General features: G+C 49.5%; 1 protein-coding gene across 2 annotated transcripts in view; it reads right to left on the minus strand.

The window, feature by feature from the left end:
• Nucleotides 1-278: 278 nt before the first annotated feature.
• Nucleotides 279-17,230, minus strand: part of DNAJC4 (DnaJ heat shock protein family (Hsp40) member C4) — a 39,448-nt gene continuing 22,496 nt past the window's right edge. For both annotated transcript variants that reach the window (XM_083477740.1, XM_083477741.1), the window contains exons 4-7: nucleotides 10,261-10,475; nucleotides 8,904-9,077; nucleotides 2,539-2,625; nucleotides 279-584 (exon numbers count right to left, since the gene is read on the minus strand). In XM_083477740.1, coding sequence (XP_083333866.1) covers nucleotides 437-584; nucleotides 2,539-2,625; nucleotides 8,904-9,077; nucleotides 10,261-10,475 — 624 coding nt within the window. In that variant the 3' untranslated portion in view covers nucleotides 279-436. The remainder of the gene's footprint in view (nucleotides 585-2,538; nucleotides 2,626-8,903; nucleotides 9,078-10,260; nucleotides 10,476-17,230) is intronic.

Here is a 17,230-nt window from a genome sequence, read left to right on the forward strand (position 1 = left end):
AGAGTCGGCAATGCTGGCTGTTGCCAATCCTGGCTCCTAGGCCCTGCTTCCAGTCAAACTCCTGGGTGGAGAAACATAGAAAGCTGCCTTAAGCCAAGCCAGACCATCGGCTCCATCTATGCTCAGTAATGTCTGCACCTGTCCAGGGTTTCAAGGCAGGGGGTCTCTCCCAGTCCTACCTGGAGAGGCCATAACAGGCTGGCGTGGAGGAAGGGCGGAGGGCGTATTTCTGTGTGGCAAGAGAGGTAGGCCAAGGAAAAACAACAACAGAGGCCCAGTTTTCACTGTACAGCGATGTTTCTATTAGGAAGGAGGACAAGTGGAGAAATGGGTGGTGGAGGCTCAGAAATGCCCCTTCCTCAGCCCCGGCAGCTGGCCACAACCAAAGGCAGGGAACCCAAGCTTGAGGATTTCAGGTCCAACTCAGTTTTTCTTTTCATTTGGCAGTGGAGATGGGGGGAGCCGTTTCCCTCCCAGAGTCCAAGGCTCCTGCCGGAACCTGCTTGGAGATAGCGCTGTTTCGCTGGGCGAATTCGGCATGCTTCTGCCGCAGTAGCTCCTGCTGCTTCTGGAAGCCGATGGACCTGGGGGTGGGGGAAGCACAAGCACTGCGGGTGAGAACCAACTAGGCTTCCTCCAGGCAAGCAAGCAAGCAAGCTCAGTGTTGCAGAGTGCTAAAACAGGCAAAGACACCTTTATCAGCCCAAGGGGCACAATGACATTGCGGGAACCTTCCAAGGAGCCAGTGATGGTCAAAAGAGGGCAGAGCAATGGATGGGATTCTCACCCATGCACAGGAAGCGCCATTGCAGCCATGTAGAAATCAGTGGTACACACACAGAAAGAAGACACACACACACACACACACACACACACACAGAGAGAGAGAGAGAGAGAGAGAGAGAGAGAGAGAGAGAGAGCTCTCCATCCAGGCAAGCAAGAAGCATCATCAGAGTTCAAGGGCATATTCCAGCCAGGCAAAAGCATTCAAGGAGGGTGAAAAGCAGGAACAATGAGAGACATGGCCTAGGGAGGAGGTGTGGCCTGGAGAGACTTCTGAGGGCCAGACAGAGGGGCCTGGAGGGCCACATCTGCAGCTTGGGCCTAATATTCCCCACCCCTACAGTAAATCAAGAGCCTACTCAAAAGCACTGCAAACCTTAGTACTGTGTCCCACATAAGCACACGTTGCACTGCAATGAATGGTACCAACTTCTTAAGTGCAGCTTTATTATGTGCTGGGTAGGGACTTATAGTTTTGTTGCTTCTAGTTTAACTATTTATTTGTGCTTTTATATTGTATTTTTATCTTACGAATCACAAGATATTTTGATGAAGGGTGGTTTGTTTGTTTGTTTGTGTATTACATTTGTTAGTCATTTTAGCTTGCCCAAGCCAAACCAGAGTGACTTACAACAGACTAAACCAACAGCCCCACATTAAAACCAAGGATGGGTGTGAAATACAGTATCTGGGTTTACAGTTAATGTTAATTTGTCTGCCTGCTAATCGTTCGCTTACCCCGCACTTTCCAGTGCATCTCCCCGTAACTATTGTAACTGAAAGAAGTTGGCATTTGTTGTTGTTTTTTGAAGTAGATTTGTTGCGCTAGGACGACAGAGCCCTTTAATCCGCTTTAAATGCCCAAACCTTAAGTTCTGATAAGCGCATGAATCCCTTGTGCAAAAGACAGACCATCTGGAGACATCCTAAGAGAGAATCCCAGGATACCTTGGGAGAAGAAGCCACTGTCCCTTCCAGACTGTTTTACAGGAAGGATTCAACTGCGTACTGGAAATTTAGGTTTGCACAATTAAAGGAGATTAAACAGCTCTGGTGCAACGAATCCATGTTAAAAACAACAGGAAGACCTTTTTGAAGTTAGGAAAACAATGGGGAAATGTACTAAGGAGTGTGGGATAAAGGACTGACTAGTGGAAAGACATGCAACCACCACGCAAGAAAATCAGAATGGAATGACAATGAGTGCTTGTTATTATATAACCTCCCTGCAAAGAAATCAGAACAAATTAAAAATAAGGTACTGGGTGCAGAAATCCACATCTCAAAGATCTCAGCTTTCAATTTATTTATTTACTTTTAAAAGGCAAGTTTCTAGTCCTCATAGCCTCATGGGTTTCAGCTGTTCGGGGGTGGCAATTGCCCAGTAAAGTCACTTAAAAAAATAAGAAGGAAAAAGACTTTCAGTGGTCACACCATACATTTAAAGCACACTTATACCACTTTAATGGGCTTCCGCCAAAGGATCCTGGGAACTGTGGTTTGTTAATGGTACAGTACAATTCTCAGCACCCTTAATGAAGTACAGTTCCCTGGATTCTCCATAACTGCTGAAATGGTATAATAGTGCTTTAAATGCACAATGTGGTTTCAGTGCTACCCAGAGCTTTGACTGTACTTAGCAAAACTTAAATATAAATTATGGAAATTAAGGAAAATACAGTCATGCTGTAGAAAGAATACAGTTCACACTGAGGGTCATTTATGTGGGGTTAAAAAAAATGAGAATATATGTACCTAGCCCGTTCCTTGCTCTCATTATATATCTGGGTTATGACCCGGTCCTTCTCATCCATGAAGTTGTTGTGAACTTTCTCCAGCTTCCTGCAAAAAAGGAAGAGAAAAAAGGTGTTTGGGTAGAGGTTAGAAGTGGAACAGAAGCAGTAAAGCATCACTGGTTAGCGTTGGTAATGCATTTAACAGAAACTAAGCAAGCTGAACTGCAGCAGAATGGAAACAGTGCTGATTGCGAAGGACCCAGGGAGGGACAGAAATCATTGTGCCCCCTTATAGCCCTAGCTCAAGACAGAGGCCTTCCCTGGGGTGGGAGTGCAGGGAGACGAGAGATGGTGTAAGACCAAATATCCTGTTCCCTTGGAGGTGGGGGAAGCAGCCAGATATATTTTCTGCCCTGGTCCATGTCTTTTTTTTACAACTGGGGTGGGAGGGGTTGGGGAGACAGATGTGGAAGAGGATGAGATGAACTCTTTGGGTTCGGAATTCCAAGTGGGCAATTAGGTCCATCTAGCTCAGTGTTGTCTACACTGAATGGCAGCAGATTTCAGGCAGGGATCTCTCCCAACCCCACCTGGAGATGGCATCAGGGATTGACCCTGGCACCTTCTGCATGCTAAGCAGTTGCCCTGTCAACAAACAACAGCCACACCGCCGCCCCCAATGTTCCCTGCATTCTATGTTTCAGTTGCACACAAATGCTGTTGGTGCTGGATGTTTCCTTCCATTTGGCAGACTGCCTTTCCCTCTCCCTGAATGTCTGACAACATTATATTCACAGCATGTCAAAGAGACGGCTACTGCTTATTCCACTAGCGCCTCACCTCCTGAAACAACGGCAGGGGTGTCACGCTTCTGATAAATACAAGTCCTATCGATGCGCAGGGAAGAAGACTTAATGAAGGACTCAACCCACCCACCCTTTTTCCAGCTCCCCAAATTTCCATGAGAAAATGTCTTGCCACTTAATAGCCTTTTTGTGTGTTTACCTGGGCTCCGCAAAACTGGGGTTGTGTGTGTGTGTAAAGCAGGGAGGGTGGCAGAATTTGCTATGAGCAAACTGAACTGGCCCACAGTCTGCTTGTCCGCTCTTTGCAAGCCAACCTTCCTTGCAGATTTCCCCTAATACTGTTTTGCTTTTAGCATTTTTCTAATATGACAACATTTGTTCCCACACAATTTATGGCTCGTCCAGACCCCCCCCCTCCCCACTTTCCACCAGGGAAAACCTGCTATTTATCACAGAACTGGAGCAAACAGCAATTGGGTTTTCTGCAAGTGGGCATTTGCTCCAATTCAGTGGTACAGAGCGGGTTTTCCCAGGCAAAAAGCTCTCAGACCCGGGCTTCCTAGGCATGGGACAAACACAACTGTGGACACCATCATCAAATTTGTCCTCAACTGTCTGCTAACTTGGTATTGCAGAAATGTGTATTTATTTTAACATCACCGGTTGAAGTGTTGACGTGATTATGTTAGCCATTAACCACCATTAACATTCATTGTTTTATCGTTAACCTTTCTCTCGCCTTTTGCCCCTGTGGCTTAGCCAAATGCACAGAGAAAGTGCAGCCACTGTCTTACATCTTAATGCGAATTCATGACATCTGTTGATGCAACCCAAAATGGGCTTTGTGTGTATTTTGTGAGAGTTCAAGGGCAAGTCTGATGCACGTATTTTTTTCTAACAACGTCATAGTAATGGGTTAATTTTCCTATCATCTTGTTTATACTTATTAATCCATGCAAAAAGACAATTTGCAGTTTTTGTTTTTGTTTTCCCCCTGGGCAAAGTGCGTGGGGGGGTGTTGAGGGGGAATTATCAGCACTCCCTGAGAGTTATGCCTTGGCCCTTGACCAATATGAACTGGGCTTTTGGGGGTGTGGTGAGTCACTCATTTGCTTGGCAATATACGTGAAAATGCTAGCTGGCTGACAAGAAAAGAAATGGCAAAGTGCTGTAACTCCAGTGAGTGGCTGGGTGTGGGGAAGAGATCCATCACCGCCTCATCATCCTCACTTGAACAGACAGTAACCCTGCAGCAAGATGCACACTTCAATGAGCAATCATCGGCTCATTGAGTTTTCAGTCAGCTCTGAAATCGTCATAAAAAAGTTGAACAGCAACACTATTTCCGAAAAGCTGAAGGACCGGATCAGGAACAGTTAAAAATAGCGAAGCGAGAACTGAAACGAAACGGTACGGGTGACGAGTCCGTCGAATTGGATTAGATCCCGAGTGTAGAGTGTTTAGCTTCTTGAGCAGGCAGACGGCATTGCCCGTCCCAGAATCCTTTGCAAACGCCGCCTTTCGTTCTTAGCCAGCAAAATAAAGTGAAAGGAATGTTTGTGGACTGACTGACAAGTGCATCCCTCAGTTCCCAAGTCTTTATCTGTGGGGAGATTGCTCAAAGGTTCTGGAAGCGGGATTAAAAAGCAGGCTGGCAACCGCCTGAGGAAAATGCCTGCCGAAATCTATCCATGGGTGGCCTCCACTGGGCATTTTTTGGTGGGGCAGGGTTGTGTCTTAAGCTCCACCAGTTTCGAGAACTGAAGGTGCCCTCCCTTGACAACCTGGGAAGAAGCAGGAAGTGGCAAAGCCGAGGCTCCCTCGCCCAGCACTGTTCATACTGGGTGCATATCTCCTCCTCCACCACCACCACCCCAAACATGTTAACTGCTCTGCAGAAAGATCCTCTGAGCGCCGCACAATACTGCTGCATGAATGAAAAGTGAGTGGATGCATTAACTATTTTATGAATGAAGAAGAACGTAAGAAGAGCCCTTATGGATCAGGGCAAAGGCCCATCTAGTCTAGCTGCCTGTTCTCACAGTGGCCAATCAGATGCTTCTGGCATGTGGCGGCTCTCCAAGATGGGGTCTCCCCCAGCCCTACCCAGAGATGGAACCAGGGGCCTTCTACATGTAAATCAGATGCTCTGCCCCCCACCCCCTGAACCACAGCCCTTCCACAAACTCGGGAAAATGAGAAGCACGGAAGGAGAGGCAGTTGATGGCAAGACGCCCTGCAAAAGCGGGAGAGGGGCATTCTGTCCCCTGTTGCTCTTCTCCCCACATGGGTGTGGAATTTGATTCACCCATGTGTCCTGCCCCCCCTTTTCAGGCCCCTTTAAATGCCCCTCCCCGTTCAAGCATAAGCAGGCATGTTTAATTGCATTAGGCTTGATTAAAGGCTGCTCACGATTAATCTCTCCCTGGTCATGGCCGGCTAATTAGGCAATGGATTAGAATTAGAATTGGCTGGCTGGCTGGCAGCCGGGGTTGGCAGGCTGCAGTGCTGGGAGGGGGGTGGCGAAGCAAGCCAGGGAAAAAAGAAAGGGAAAGAACCAGACCAGCACCAGCAACTGCACAAGGGTCCGCCGTACCGCCAAGACAGGCCAAAAGGACGCAAAGGCAGTTGTCTCCAGAACCATGAGGGCTTGCATCCCTTTCTGGGTTCAAAAGGAGGGATTTCCCCTACATGAAATATGTGTGAACCAGCACCAGCTTCTGCTAAAGAGCCCATGGCCTACAAGTGTCTGATGTGGGCTCCTTCTATCTGCCATGCATGTTGCAATTATCCACAAAGCTCCCTTATAAAAGGACGTACAGGCAACTCCCCTATTTACCTGCGTTCAAGGCACAAGCGACCGCGACCTCACACATCGCTGTGAAGCCGGGAGTGGCATGAAAAGGGTCAAAAACGGCCTCAAAATAGTACAGAAACAGCAAAAATTGCACACAAACAGCGTCTAAGAATCCCAAGAACCTTTGCAAGTGCAATCCCAGGAGCCCTTGCACCTACCTGTGGAGCCTCTGGAGAGCTGGAGTTTGAGCAAGGAGGTTTGGAGGGAGCGGTTTTGGCGAAGTTTGTTTTTTAAAAGGTTTTTCAAAGCCTTCCAGAGGTTCAGAGCATGGGTAGGCAAACTAAGGCTGGACTAAATCTGGCCCACAGACGGTCCGGGAATCAGCATGTTTTTACATGAGTAGAACGTGTCCTTTTATTTAAAATGCATCTCTGGGTTATTTGTGGGGCATAGGAATTCATTCATTTCCCCACCCCTAAAAAATAAAATCCGGTCCCCCACAAGGTCTGAGGGACAGTGGAATGGCCCCCTGCTGAAAAAGTTTGCTGACCCTGGTTTAGAGGGTGTTCACAGGCTTTTTTCAATGGTGTTCCCAATACAGTATACACATTTTCACTTAAATGTGCACGTATCCCCCCCACAGGAAGTTGCCCGTACTTTTTCATGCAGCACGTACTTAAACTCGCTTGCATTTTCATGCCACCAACCTAGATGACTTTAAAAGAGGATTACAGAGGTACCTCGGGTTACATACGCTTCAGGTTACAGACTCCGCTAACCCAGAAATAGTACCTTGGGTTAAGAACTTTGCTTCAGGATGAGAATAGAAATCGTGCTCCGGCAGCGTGGCGGCAGCGGGAAGCCCCATTAGCTAAAGTGGTGCTTCAGGTTAAGAACAGTTTCAGGTTAAGAACGGACCTCCGGAACGAATTAAGTACTTAACCCGAGGTACCACTGTAACTAAATTCATGGAGGAAGAGAGCTATGAAAGGCTACTAGCCACGATGGCTAAGCTCTGCCTCCACAGCTGCTTCTGAATACCAGCCGCTGGAAGCCACAGGAGGGGAGAGGGCTCTTTTGCCCGAATCCTGCTTGCGGGTTCCCCCCAGGCATCTGGTGAGAACAGGGTGCAGGATGAGGTGGGCCACTGGCCTGATCCAGCAGGCTCTTAGCTCATTATTGCCTCCACCAACTGGCAGTGGCCCTGCAGGGGTCCAGCAAGAGATTCTCTCCCAGCCCTATGCTGCTGGGGATTGAACCCGGGACCGTCTTCATGCAAAGCGACGATGGCTTCAGCTATGATGGGGCTGATGTCAGCATTTGGAGGGCACTGGGTTGGCAAAGGGAATTCATGGAGAGAAGACAGCTGTGATCACTAAGTGGAACCTCCATGAGCAGGGGCAGTATACCTCTAAACAACAGCTGGGCTATGAAGAAACTAGGAAAGGGGAAATCCTGATTTTGCGTCCTGATTGTGGGCTTTCCCTAAGCACCCAGGTTGGAAAGAGGTCGGTGGAATAGTTTGGCTTGCTCTAGCAGGGCTCTTTCTGTGTTCTTATTCTCTCCATGTTGCATGTTGGGGGCTTAAGGCCGCCTGGAGAGTTCATGGCTGGGGCGAAATTTGAACCAAGGATTTCCTGATTTGTAGCTCAAGTGTCTTAGCTACTAAATGGGAAGGATCATCACTCTGTGGCAGGGGGAGGGACACCTCCTGCCTGCAGAAGGTCTCAGGTTCACTCACCGGCCCCTCCGACGAAAAGGATTTCAAGCAGCAGGCGAAGGGAAAGGCCCATCTCTGCCTGAGACCCTGCCGGTCAGAGAAGGCAATACTAGGGAGGATGGGCAAATGGCCCAACCTAGGAGAAGGCAGCTTATAATGTTCCAGTGTTCCTGCTTTGCATCCATAATCCCAAATACTGCCTTGAGCTCCTTAGAGAAAAAGGTGGGATATAAATGCAAAATAAATAATGATCAGCAAAGCACTTCACTGGGTTGGACTAGATGACCCTTGGGGTTCCCTTCAACTCTACAATTCTACGATCCACACCCCCCCCCCACCAAAGAAGGGAGAGGAGTTGGCTCCCAGTCTCAAGGAACAGGAGTGGCTTGCAAATCGCACAACCTCCTCAGAGCTTTTGGGGCTGCCCGCTTTCCCACGCAGCTTGTCTTCATGATGGTAAAGCAGGGTGGTGTGGGCAGGATACCTTTGGAGGCGGTCCAGGGGTGAGGAGGCAGCAGGGCGTGCTGCCAAAGGGGATTCCCAATGCCCTACTTAGATCTTTGCCCCTGCATTGGCTCAGCAAACTATGCGGAAGAAACAAACGCGGCTAAATCTGTGTGATGCATTGTCAAGCTTCACCAGGGCAGCATTGAGGAAGCTCTTATAGCCCGATGGCAGTCTTCCCTTCTGGGTAACCTTTGGGAGGGTGCGGGGAGAGGGGCAAAAGTGGGTGGAGCCAAGGATCCAAATTTTTACCTTAGTATGGTAGGCTGGTTTCTACACCCACACTCACACACCCCTCTCTCTCCTTCCTCCAGGCCAGCAGAAGGCGTTATCAGAGTTCAAGGACACATCCCAGCCAGGCAAAAACACTCAAGGAGGGTGTGGAGCAGGGCTGGTGAGGGGTGTGGCCTGCTGAGAGTTCTGAGGGCCAGATACAGAGGCCTAGAGGGCCACTTTCAATCCCCTGAGTTTCCCCACCCCAGAACTTTAAATCTGGAGCCTTCTCATCTGGTTTGGGGTGGTGGGCAGGGACGGGGGGAAAGGGAGCAGCCCCATACCTGAATCCTATGTAGTGGGCAGCTAAGCCACCCACTATGACGAGCAAACAGTACCCAAAGATGTGTCTGTTCTGGCGACGCTTCCTCTCGAACTCGGGGCCTGAGAATGACTCTGAAGGAGAGTGGTGGAACTGTTGCCAATACCGTACGTCCTCGTTGGGCTCTGATGCGCTCCTGCAGGGAAAAGCAGAAAGTCAGCACAGGGCTGGCACAGAGACTGCTGCATTCTGGTTGGCTGGCTGCTTACAGAACTGGGCAGGTGCAAGATTTTTTGTGCCCTCTCCAGTTGGGGGGCAAGCAGGGGGCTGTAGAGCCTGAAGGAGGATGTTCTGGCCTTCCAGATGGGGTTGGCCTCCATCTCCCATCAGCCCCCAGCCAGCATGGCCAATGGCAAGAGATGATGGGCAGCTGTAGCCCAAATACACCTGGCATCCCAAGCTTGAAGAGCCCTGGCTAGTGGTGCGATGTAATTGCTTAAGGCAGAGGACAAAGAAGGATGGCGATCAATGGCTACTAGCCAACAGCAGGGTTGCCTCTGAGTGCCATTTGCCAGGGATCACAAGCGAGGAGAGCATTCAGGTCCTGCTTGTGAGCTTCCCATGTGGAGGGAGAAAACAGGACATTCCGGGATTCAAACCAGAAGCTGGGACGGCTTCTGCAATTCCAGGATGTCTGGGGGAAATCGGGACACTTCAGGGTACGCTGGGAATCACAAGTGTGATTATACATGGTGACACACCCTGAGATCTGTGGATGAAGGGCAGTATAGAAATTTAATAAATGATAATAATAATATTGATTGGGACGCGGGTGGCGCTGTGGGTTAAACTACAGAGCCTAGGACTTGCCGATCAGAAGGTCGGTGGTTCAAATCCCCGCGACGGGGTGAGCTCCCGTTGCTCAGTCCCTGCTCCTGCCAACCTAGCAGTTTGAAAGCACGTCAAAGTGCAAGTAGATAAATAGGTACTGCTGTGGTGGGAAGGGAAACGGCGTTTCCGTGCACTGCTCTGGTCTGCCAGAAGCGGCTTAGTCATGCTGGCCACATGACCCAGAAGCTGTACGCCAGCTCCCTCGGCCAATAAAGCGAGATGAGCGCCGCAATCCCAGAGTCGGACACGACTGGACCTAATGGTCAGGGGTCCCTTTACCTTTACCTTAATAATAATATTAAGTGGGGAGAGTTGCTGTTGTGCTCAGGTCCTGCTTATCAGGTTCCCATAACAGGCACAAGGAGGTGAGAACAAGATGACAGACTGGATCTTTTACCCTTATGCGTGGTAGTCAGGAGCCGTTGGCGTGAAGCTCGCAGGACAGGGAGCTTTGTTCCCAGAGGTGGGGGGCATCTCTCGTTCCATACCTTTTCCCGAAGTCGCCCAAATCAAAAGGGTTCCTCCTGGCGCTACTGCTGGTGCTACTGCCATGGCTGCCTGGGGGAGGCCGAGCTCCTTGGGCTGCTTGTGTGCTGTCGTAGCGCCTCCGGCTGCTGGCCTTGCTGAGCACCCGGTAGGCCTCGTTGAGCTTCACAAACTGGCTGTGCAGCTCAGGGTTGCCTGGGTCACTGTCAGGGTGCAGCTGTGGAGAGGAGAGGAGCTCAGCTGGTTAGAGCGCAGTGCTGATGACGCCAAGGTGGCAGGTTCGATCCCTGCATGGGACAGCGGCATATTCCTGCAACGCAGGGGGATGGACTAGGTGAACCTCAGGGTCCCTTCCAACCCTATGAGAAAAGGCTGGCCTCATACGCGCCCCTCCTGCACTCCCCCCCATCCCAAAGATTTCCCAAAGAGGATTTGCTGCAGCTTCTGCTTCTCTGGTGACTCACAGGTCATGGTGGAGAGCTGACTTAAAGCACTGAGCCAACTGGCTTAATATTCATTATTATTACTATTCGCATTTATAAAGGTAAAGGTACCCCTGCCCGACAGGGCCAGTCGTGACCGACTCTAGGGTTGTGCACTCATCTCGCTCAAGAGGCTGGGAGCCGGCGCTGTCCGAAGACACTTCTGGGTCACATGGCCAGCGTGACGTAGTTGCATCTGGCAAGCCAGCACCAGCACCGCACAGTGGCGTAGCGTGGGTTGTCAGCACCCGGGGCAAGGCAAGTAATTTGTGCCCCCTAACCTGTGGATTTGCGGCCCCTAACCCGTGGATTTGTGCCCCCTAACCCTAACCCCCAGATGTTGCGCCTGGTGCGGCCGGCACCCCCTGCACCCCCCACGCTACGCCACTGGCGCCGCACACGGAAACACCGTTCACCTTCCCGCTATAAAGCGGTCCCTATTTATCTACTTGCACTTAGGGGTGCTTTCAAACTGCTAGGTGGGCAGGAGATGGGACCGAACAACGGGAGCTCACCCCGTCGCGGGGATTCGAACCACCGACCTTACGATCAGCAAGTCCTAGGCACTGAGGTTTTACCCACAGCGCCACCCGCGTCCAACCTTTTTTACTCTCCAAGGAGCTCAAGGTGGCATACATGGTTCTCTCCGTCCTCATCTAATCCCCACATCAACCCTGCAAGGTAGGCCAAGTTGAGAGGCAGCGACTGGCCAGAGGCCTCCCAGTGAGCTTCACTGGTGAGTGGGGATTTGAGCCCTGATCTCCCAGGTTCTCTCCCGACACTCTAACCACTACACCACACCAGCTTGCACAAAGCTTATGCAAAGGTCAGACTGCATCCATTTTTATCTGAGCATTTGTTTTCCTTTTTTTACTACAGCTAGCATTCACCCTGCATTTATTTTATTTGATCAAGCAATTTATGTACCACATAACTGCAACAATCTCTACGCAGCTTACAGAGAATAAAAATTAAAACTATAAAATCAGACTTCAATTAAAATGCCTGCTGGGAGAAAAGAAAAGTATTCCATAGGCACTGGTAGTTCAGGAGGGACCTCAGCTGGAAAGGAGGCCCTTAGGATTCTTCCTGATTTGCAAGCGGGGCATTTGCAGGTCTTCCCCTTAACCAGTTGTCCATCCCACACTTTTCAGCACATTTCCCTATCACCTTCTTAACCACAATGGTGAATTTGTAGCCCTAGGGCAACGGAACACTTTAATTCACCTTTAATTGTTCAAACCTAAATTTCCCACTCAATCAGAGCAACTGCCAATGGGGTTTTCTGCAGACCAATGTTTGTTCCTGAGCAAGGGGGCAGGTTTTCGCTGCCTGAGGAATATAACATCCACCTGGGAACATCAACCAAGCCTGTTCGCAGTCCCCCGTCAAACAGTTCATCTGCTTTGAAGATCAGGGGACTAGGCCAGGGGTCTGCAACCCGCGGCTCCGGAGCCGCATGTGGCTCTTTTACACCTTTGCCGCGGCTCCGGGGCGGATACTAGCAAGGGGAGGAGGCGCATTGTGCGCCCCAACACTCCCCACTGTGGCGGGCGCTGTACTGGCTGTGACGTCGCATGGGGGCGGTGCGTGCGTTAGTCACGCACCGTCCCAACGTCACCTTCCCGCCTGCTGTCAGATTGGAGGGCAGCGGCGCACATGCTTTAAATGTCGCAATGGTTTTGCGGCTCCCAGTTTTTTTTCCCTTCGGAAACGGGTCCAAGTGGCTCTTTTTGTCTTAAAGGTTGCAGACCCCTGGACTAGGCAGACTGGAACTTGTTTCTGCTTGCGCATCCTCTCAGAAGGCCAAGAAGAGAGGACCTTCTCTTCTCCCTCTCTATATCTGTAACACACAAGCCGCCTGAGAGCCTGACTACAGCAAACCAGCTGGATTCGACTTGCCAGAACTGGCATTCTAAGTCTTGAGAGCATTTGGCACTTCTTCCTGTATGCACTTTCTTGCAAGCGTATCATTGCTTCAGAAGGACTAGAAACTTGCTGCTTTGAGTTTTTGTGACTGAAAATGGAGATCCTCAGAAACCGGCCTCCAACACTCCTGCAGAATGACAGCATAGGTACAGCTTCCCAGAACCACCTTAGCCTTCCTCTTAGCGGATGTTTTGGCTAACATTTAAACAGTCACTGCATCGCCCTCCCAACGCCCTCCCTGCCTCCTGCAGTCCTAGTCTCACCTGCTCTCGTCTCTTCTCCTTTTGGTACAGCATCTAACACACTGTTGGCTTTGAATAGGAGCATAAGAAGCTGCTTTTTCCTTAATCAGACCAGTGGGTTCATCTAACCAGTGGCCTCTCCGGACATCCTTTCTATTGTGCATTCATGGTTATTTGTGCTCATGGTGGTACCAGGGCATTAATTTGCACATGGCCCCACTTTCAATACCGCAAAAGTATCGGGCCTGCATTTCCAATCGGCACACAACCCATAACTCCCCATGAAAACTTGCAGCTTTTTATATCACTGAATGATCTACGGCTGTTGTTTTTAATCCCGCTTTACTTCCACAATAGCACAAGAGTGCCTCCTCCAAACAACAAGAATGCGCTAACACTGGAGAAGCACAACAGAACAAATATTAAAGCAGAACAATGTCTGTATGGTCCAGTATAAATCCGCCACTAATGGGCTATGCATATTGCAGAGTACACAATAAAATAGATGGCTGGTGGGGTCCAAAGACACTCCGGTCAGCCCAGGCTGGCACCCTCCTCTGTAAGCTCCCGCTGTTTGAGCTTGGTTGCCAGGGAGGTGAGGCATTGGACTGAAAATCTCTAATTCCATCTGGCTAAGCTGTAGTTGTCTCCTAGCAGAGCTTTTGCAAAAAGCTGACTACCAGCAAAGGAGAGAAGGGCCTTGCTGGCTTGTTCCAAAAACAATATGTTGGGACAGAGACCGTGGCCTGAGGCTGCTGCTGCCTCTGCACTGGCCGCCCCTGTATTCCCACAAGACCATCCATCACAGAGCCGTGCGCGGTGGGTGGCAACAAAGACGTTCCGAGCCAACGTGCCGAGACCAGGAGCTCCTCTGCTTCCCGGACCGGAGGAGAGGCAGGCGAAAAGAGTTCAAGGCTGCAGCCTGATAAGTCTCTTGCTGAGGAAGCTCCCCGCTAAGGCTGCGTTCCAGGCTGTCCTCACAAACTGTTAGCAAGGAAGGCATGGGGTGAAGCTGGATGGGAATTTGTACTCAAGGGTGTTCATGGGTGGGTGGGGGGGAGAAGGACAGTCCGATCCCATAGCCTGGCCCTGGTAAGAGCCAGGAAACCTTATATGTGCATCTGCACCAGTCCAAGAGGAAGGTCCTTGAGGACTTCCTGTGTAGCTCAGAGAATATCCCAGCTTTGTGGGCCCGATTGCTGTGTTTTTTCCTAGCCCATGGGCTGAATATGACCATGCAGGTATCTTTATCTAGGCCCCAGGACTCTTCCAGCCTCCATCTCACCTCATCATGCCCTGCTCTAAGCCCTCCTTGAGTGCCTTTTGCCATGGACGATGGGGAGATGGGCGTTTATTGGGTGCAGAATGAATTTGTTTGTTTGTTTGTTTATTACATTATTACAGTTGCAATCTCATAATGCAGAAATCTCTGGTTTTCACATAGATGGAACATGGCCTACCGTACAAAGCTCTCTCCGCTTTCCCCTCTGGCCTTGCCCACTGCTGGCATGTGCCCCATTCCCCAGTAGGTGACCCATAAAGAAATGTGGCCATGGGGCTTAAAAAATCCCGCCACCTCTGGTCTGTAGTTGTTACCCACCCTGGGACTTATGTGAGGCCCAGGAGGACTTGGCCTCAAATATCTAGATGAAAGATGGCCACTTCCTTCCCTGCAGAACCTCTTGGGTTAGTGATCAGTGGGGGTGGTTCTTGGTAATTCCACTGCACTCTGAAACTCAGGGTGGGGGGCCATTCATGCGGAAGCCCCTAAGTTGTGGAACTCCATAGAGGTGGGTCAGACACCTTCGTCAGATAGCTTTTATAATATGCTGAAGACGCTTGTGAGAGAGATATTTTCATGACCCACCCTGTTCCTGTGACTGTCATTTGTTTTAAACTGTATTTAATACTGAATTTTAAAAAATTGGGACCTTATGGTGAAGGGCAGGTAAGAAACCAAAATAATGAGAATCTTTAATAATGCTATCTTTCTGTGGGTTGTATCCAACTAAGTTCTTTTCAGAAGTCGGTGAACCTAAGTGAGTCATGTCTATTAACTTCAGTGGGTCTACTATGAGTAGGACTTACATTGGATACAACCCTTTTTTCCTTTCTAACTATAAATGCACAAACACAACAGCACTCTCTCGTTCTCCCTCTCATACACAGATACACACTTGCCCATCTTCAGCCTCACTTTTTAAGGAGCTCAAGGCAGTATAAATGGTTCACTTTCCCATTTTTATCGTCACAAGAACTCTCTGAGGTAGGCTAGGCTGAGAGAGATATATATTTTTTGAACCAGTACTTTTTCAGTCTTAGACTTGCCACTCTAACCACTACACCACCCGGCCTCTCCTAATGTCCTTCCCCTGCTAAATGAGGGCACAGTACGAGCACCTAAAAGGCCCCCAGGGAACAAAAGTGGGGTGCAGAGCACCAAGGAAAAACCACCAGGGCGAAGTTGCCGGCAAGAGAATCTCACACTCGCCGCGCCATTCAGCTTGTCATCTTGACACGCTCCTCTGATTTAGCGTCAAACACAAGCAATTAAAACAGCCCTGCAGTTAAAACCATGGAGGCAAGAAGGGGGTGGGTGGGATTTTGGCTGGTGGAGAAAGAAATGAGGGGAATTTAGAATGGGGCACTTGTTCTCCCTGGAGGTAATCCTTCGGGTGAAATGAGTTCCCACAGACAACTCAAATGCGGGCTTGGCGGCGGGTGGGAAGGGGGAGAGGGGCCTGGAAATAACAGGGACCTCTCTCCTCATCCGACTGCAAATCGTGTCAAGTTTGCAGAAAACAAAGCGGCCTTCCTCCTCTTCCTCCTTCCAAGAGCTGGTTGAAGTATTTCAGTGCTCCCATTCAATTCTTAAACGCCTGCTAACTACCATGAAGCCACACGACAAATCTCTCTTTTGCTGTCTCCACCACAAAATCTTAAACTTTCAGGTTGGTTCAGGCTGCTTCCTGGCAACCAGTTAATTGACCAGTTCATCCTAATTTGTTTGAACAAAGTTTGAAAGGAGGTCAGAGACCATTCTGGCTTGATTTCATGGAGGTTGAATTGCATTGTTGTGTCAAGCAATTGTTATTCCCCGCTACACACACAGATACCTTGCAGTGAATTTACCTCTCACTTTCCTTATCATAAATAACAGGCTTGGGGGGGGGGTGAGAGAGGTTTGCTGCACAAGAGCACCAAACTCACTTTAATTGTGCAACCTGGATTTGAACACAGCACCTCTAGACGTCTTTTTTTTAAATTGCGCATTCATGATGTTTTGGGATCACGGTGATACTGAGGCACTTATACGTGACCCTGTCTGCTGCTTCATTCCCCACTGGTGCAAGTCTTATAACTTCCTGCCAAACTCTTGTTAATGATTCGCACCAGAAGCGTTCAGAGGGTTCTGTGTCTTTCTTGCGCTACAGAGCAGGAGTGCCCCTCCAGACACAATAAGGGCGGTAACGTTGAACGAGCATCACAAAATAACTAATAAATCAGAACAATGTATTGGCGTTCCGTATGAATCTGCCACTGATGCACTATTATTGAAGTAATAAATATACTTAGGGGGGACAGGGACCCAGCAGTCTGGAGGAGCCCCTTGTAGCATTTTCTCAAAGGACGATGATTCCTAATCAAGTAATTCAGCTCCTGCAAAGCATATTCCTTTACTGTTCTTTTTTTATTAAAAAAATCTGTTTATTTCATCAACGCTTGGTGGCTGCAAAAAGCCTCTCACTCACTTTGGTTCCAAAACACATGGCACTCGCCCTCATCAGCTGAAGGCAAATACAGCCTCCCGGGACTGTAATATGTTTCATGACCACAGAAGAGCAAACATCCCTTATTGCCTCTCCCCCGTCTTCCGGCCCCCCACCCCCGGCTGGCTCCCCACAATGCAAAGCTGGCATCACTCAGCGGAGGCCAGAGCAGTGGACAACAAAGATGTTCTGGAGCGATAAGGGGGTTGTGTCAGTTGGAGGCTGTGTGCAATTTTCCCTTTACATGGGGAAGTGGTGGGGGGGGGGGAGGAGGAAGCCCAGCACAACACCCTGCTCCTTTCAGGCCCTTTAGCCAGTATTAGGGACAGGGCAAATCTGTCAACTTCAGTTTCTCCTTTTTCCCATTCTTACATCCAGTTCTCCGCATGTACGTGTCAGCATGCAAACTTATGAAAATTCATCAAGATTTTAGTGCGACATTTTCTTCTAACACACAACGCAACTTTGCCTAATATGCACATTTTTGCAAGCAATTTAATGTGGGGCTTTTTGTACATTATTTTCAGCAACAAACGCATTTTACGCATT

This window comes from Podarcis liolepis, assembly GCF_965112155.1.
Source record: "Podarcis liolepis genome assembly, chromosome: 15".
NCBI classification, from domain to species: Eukaryota; Metazoa; Chordata; class Lepidosauria; order Squamata; family Lacertidae; genus Podarcis; species Podarcis liolepis.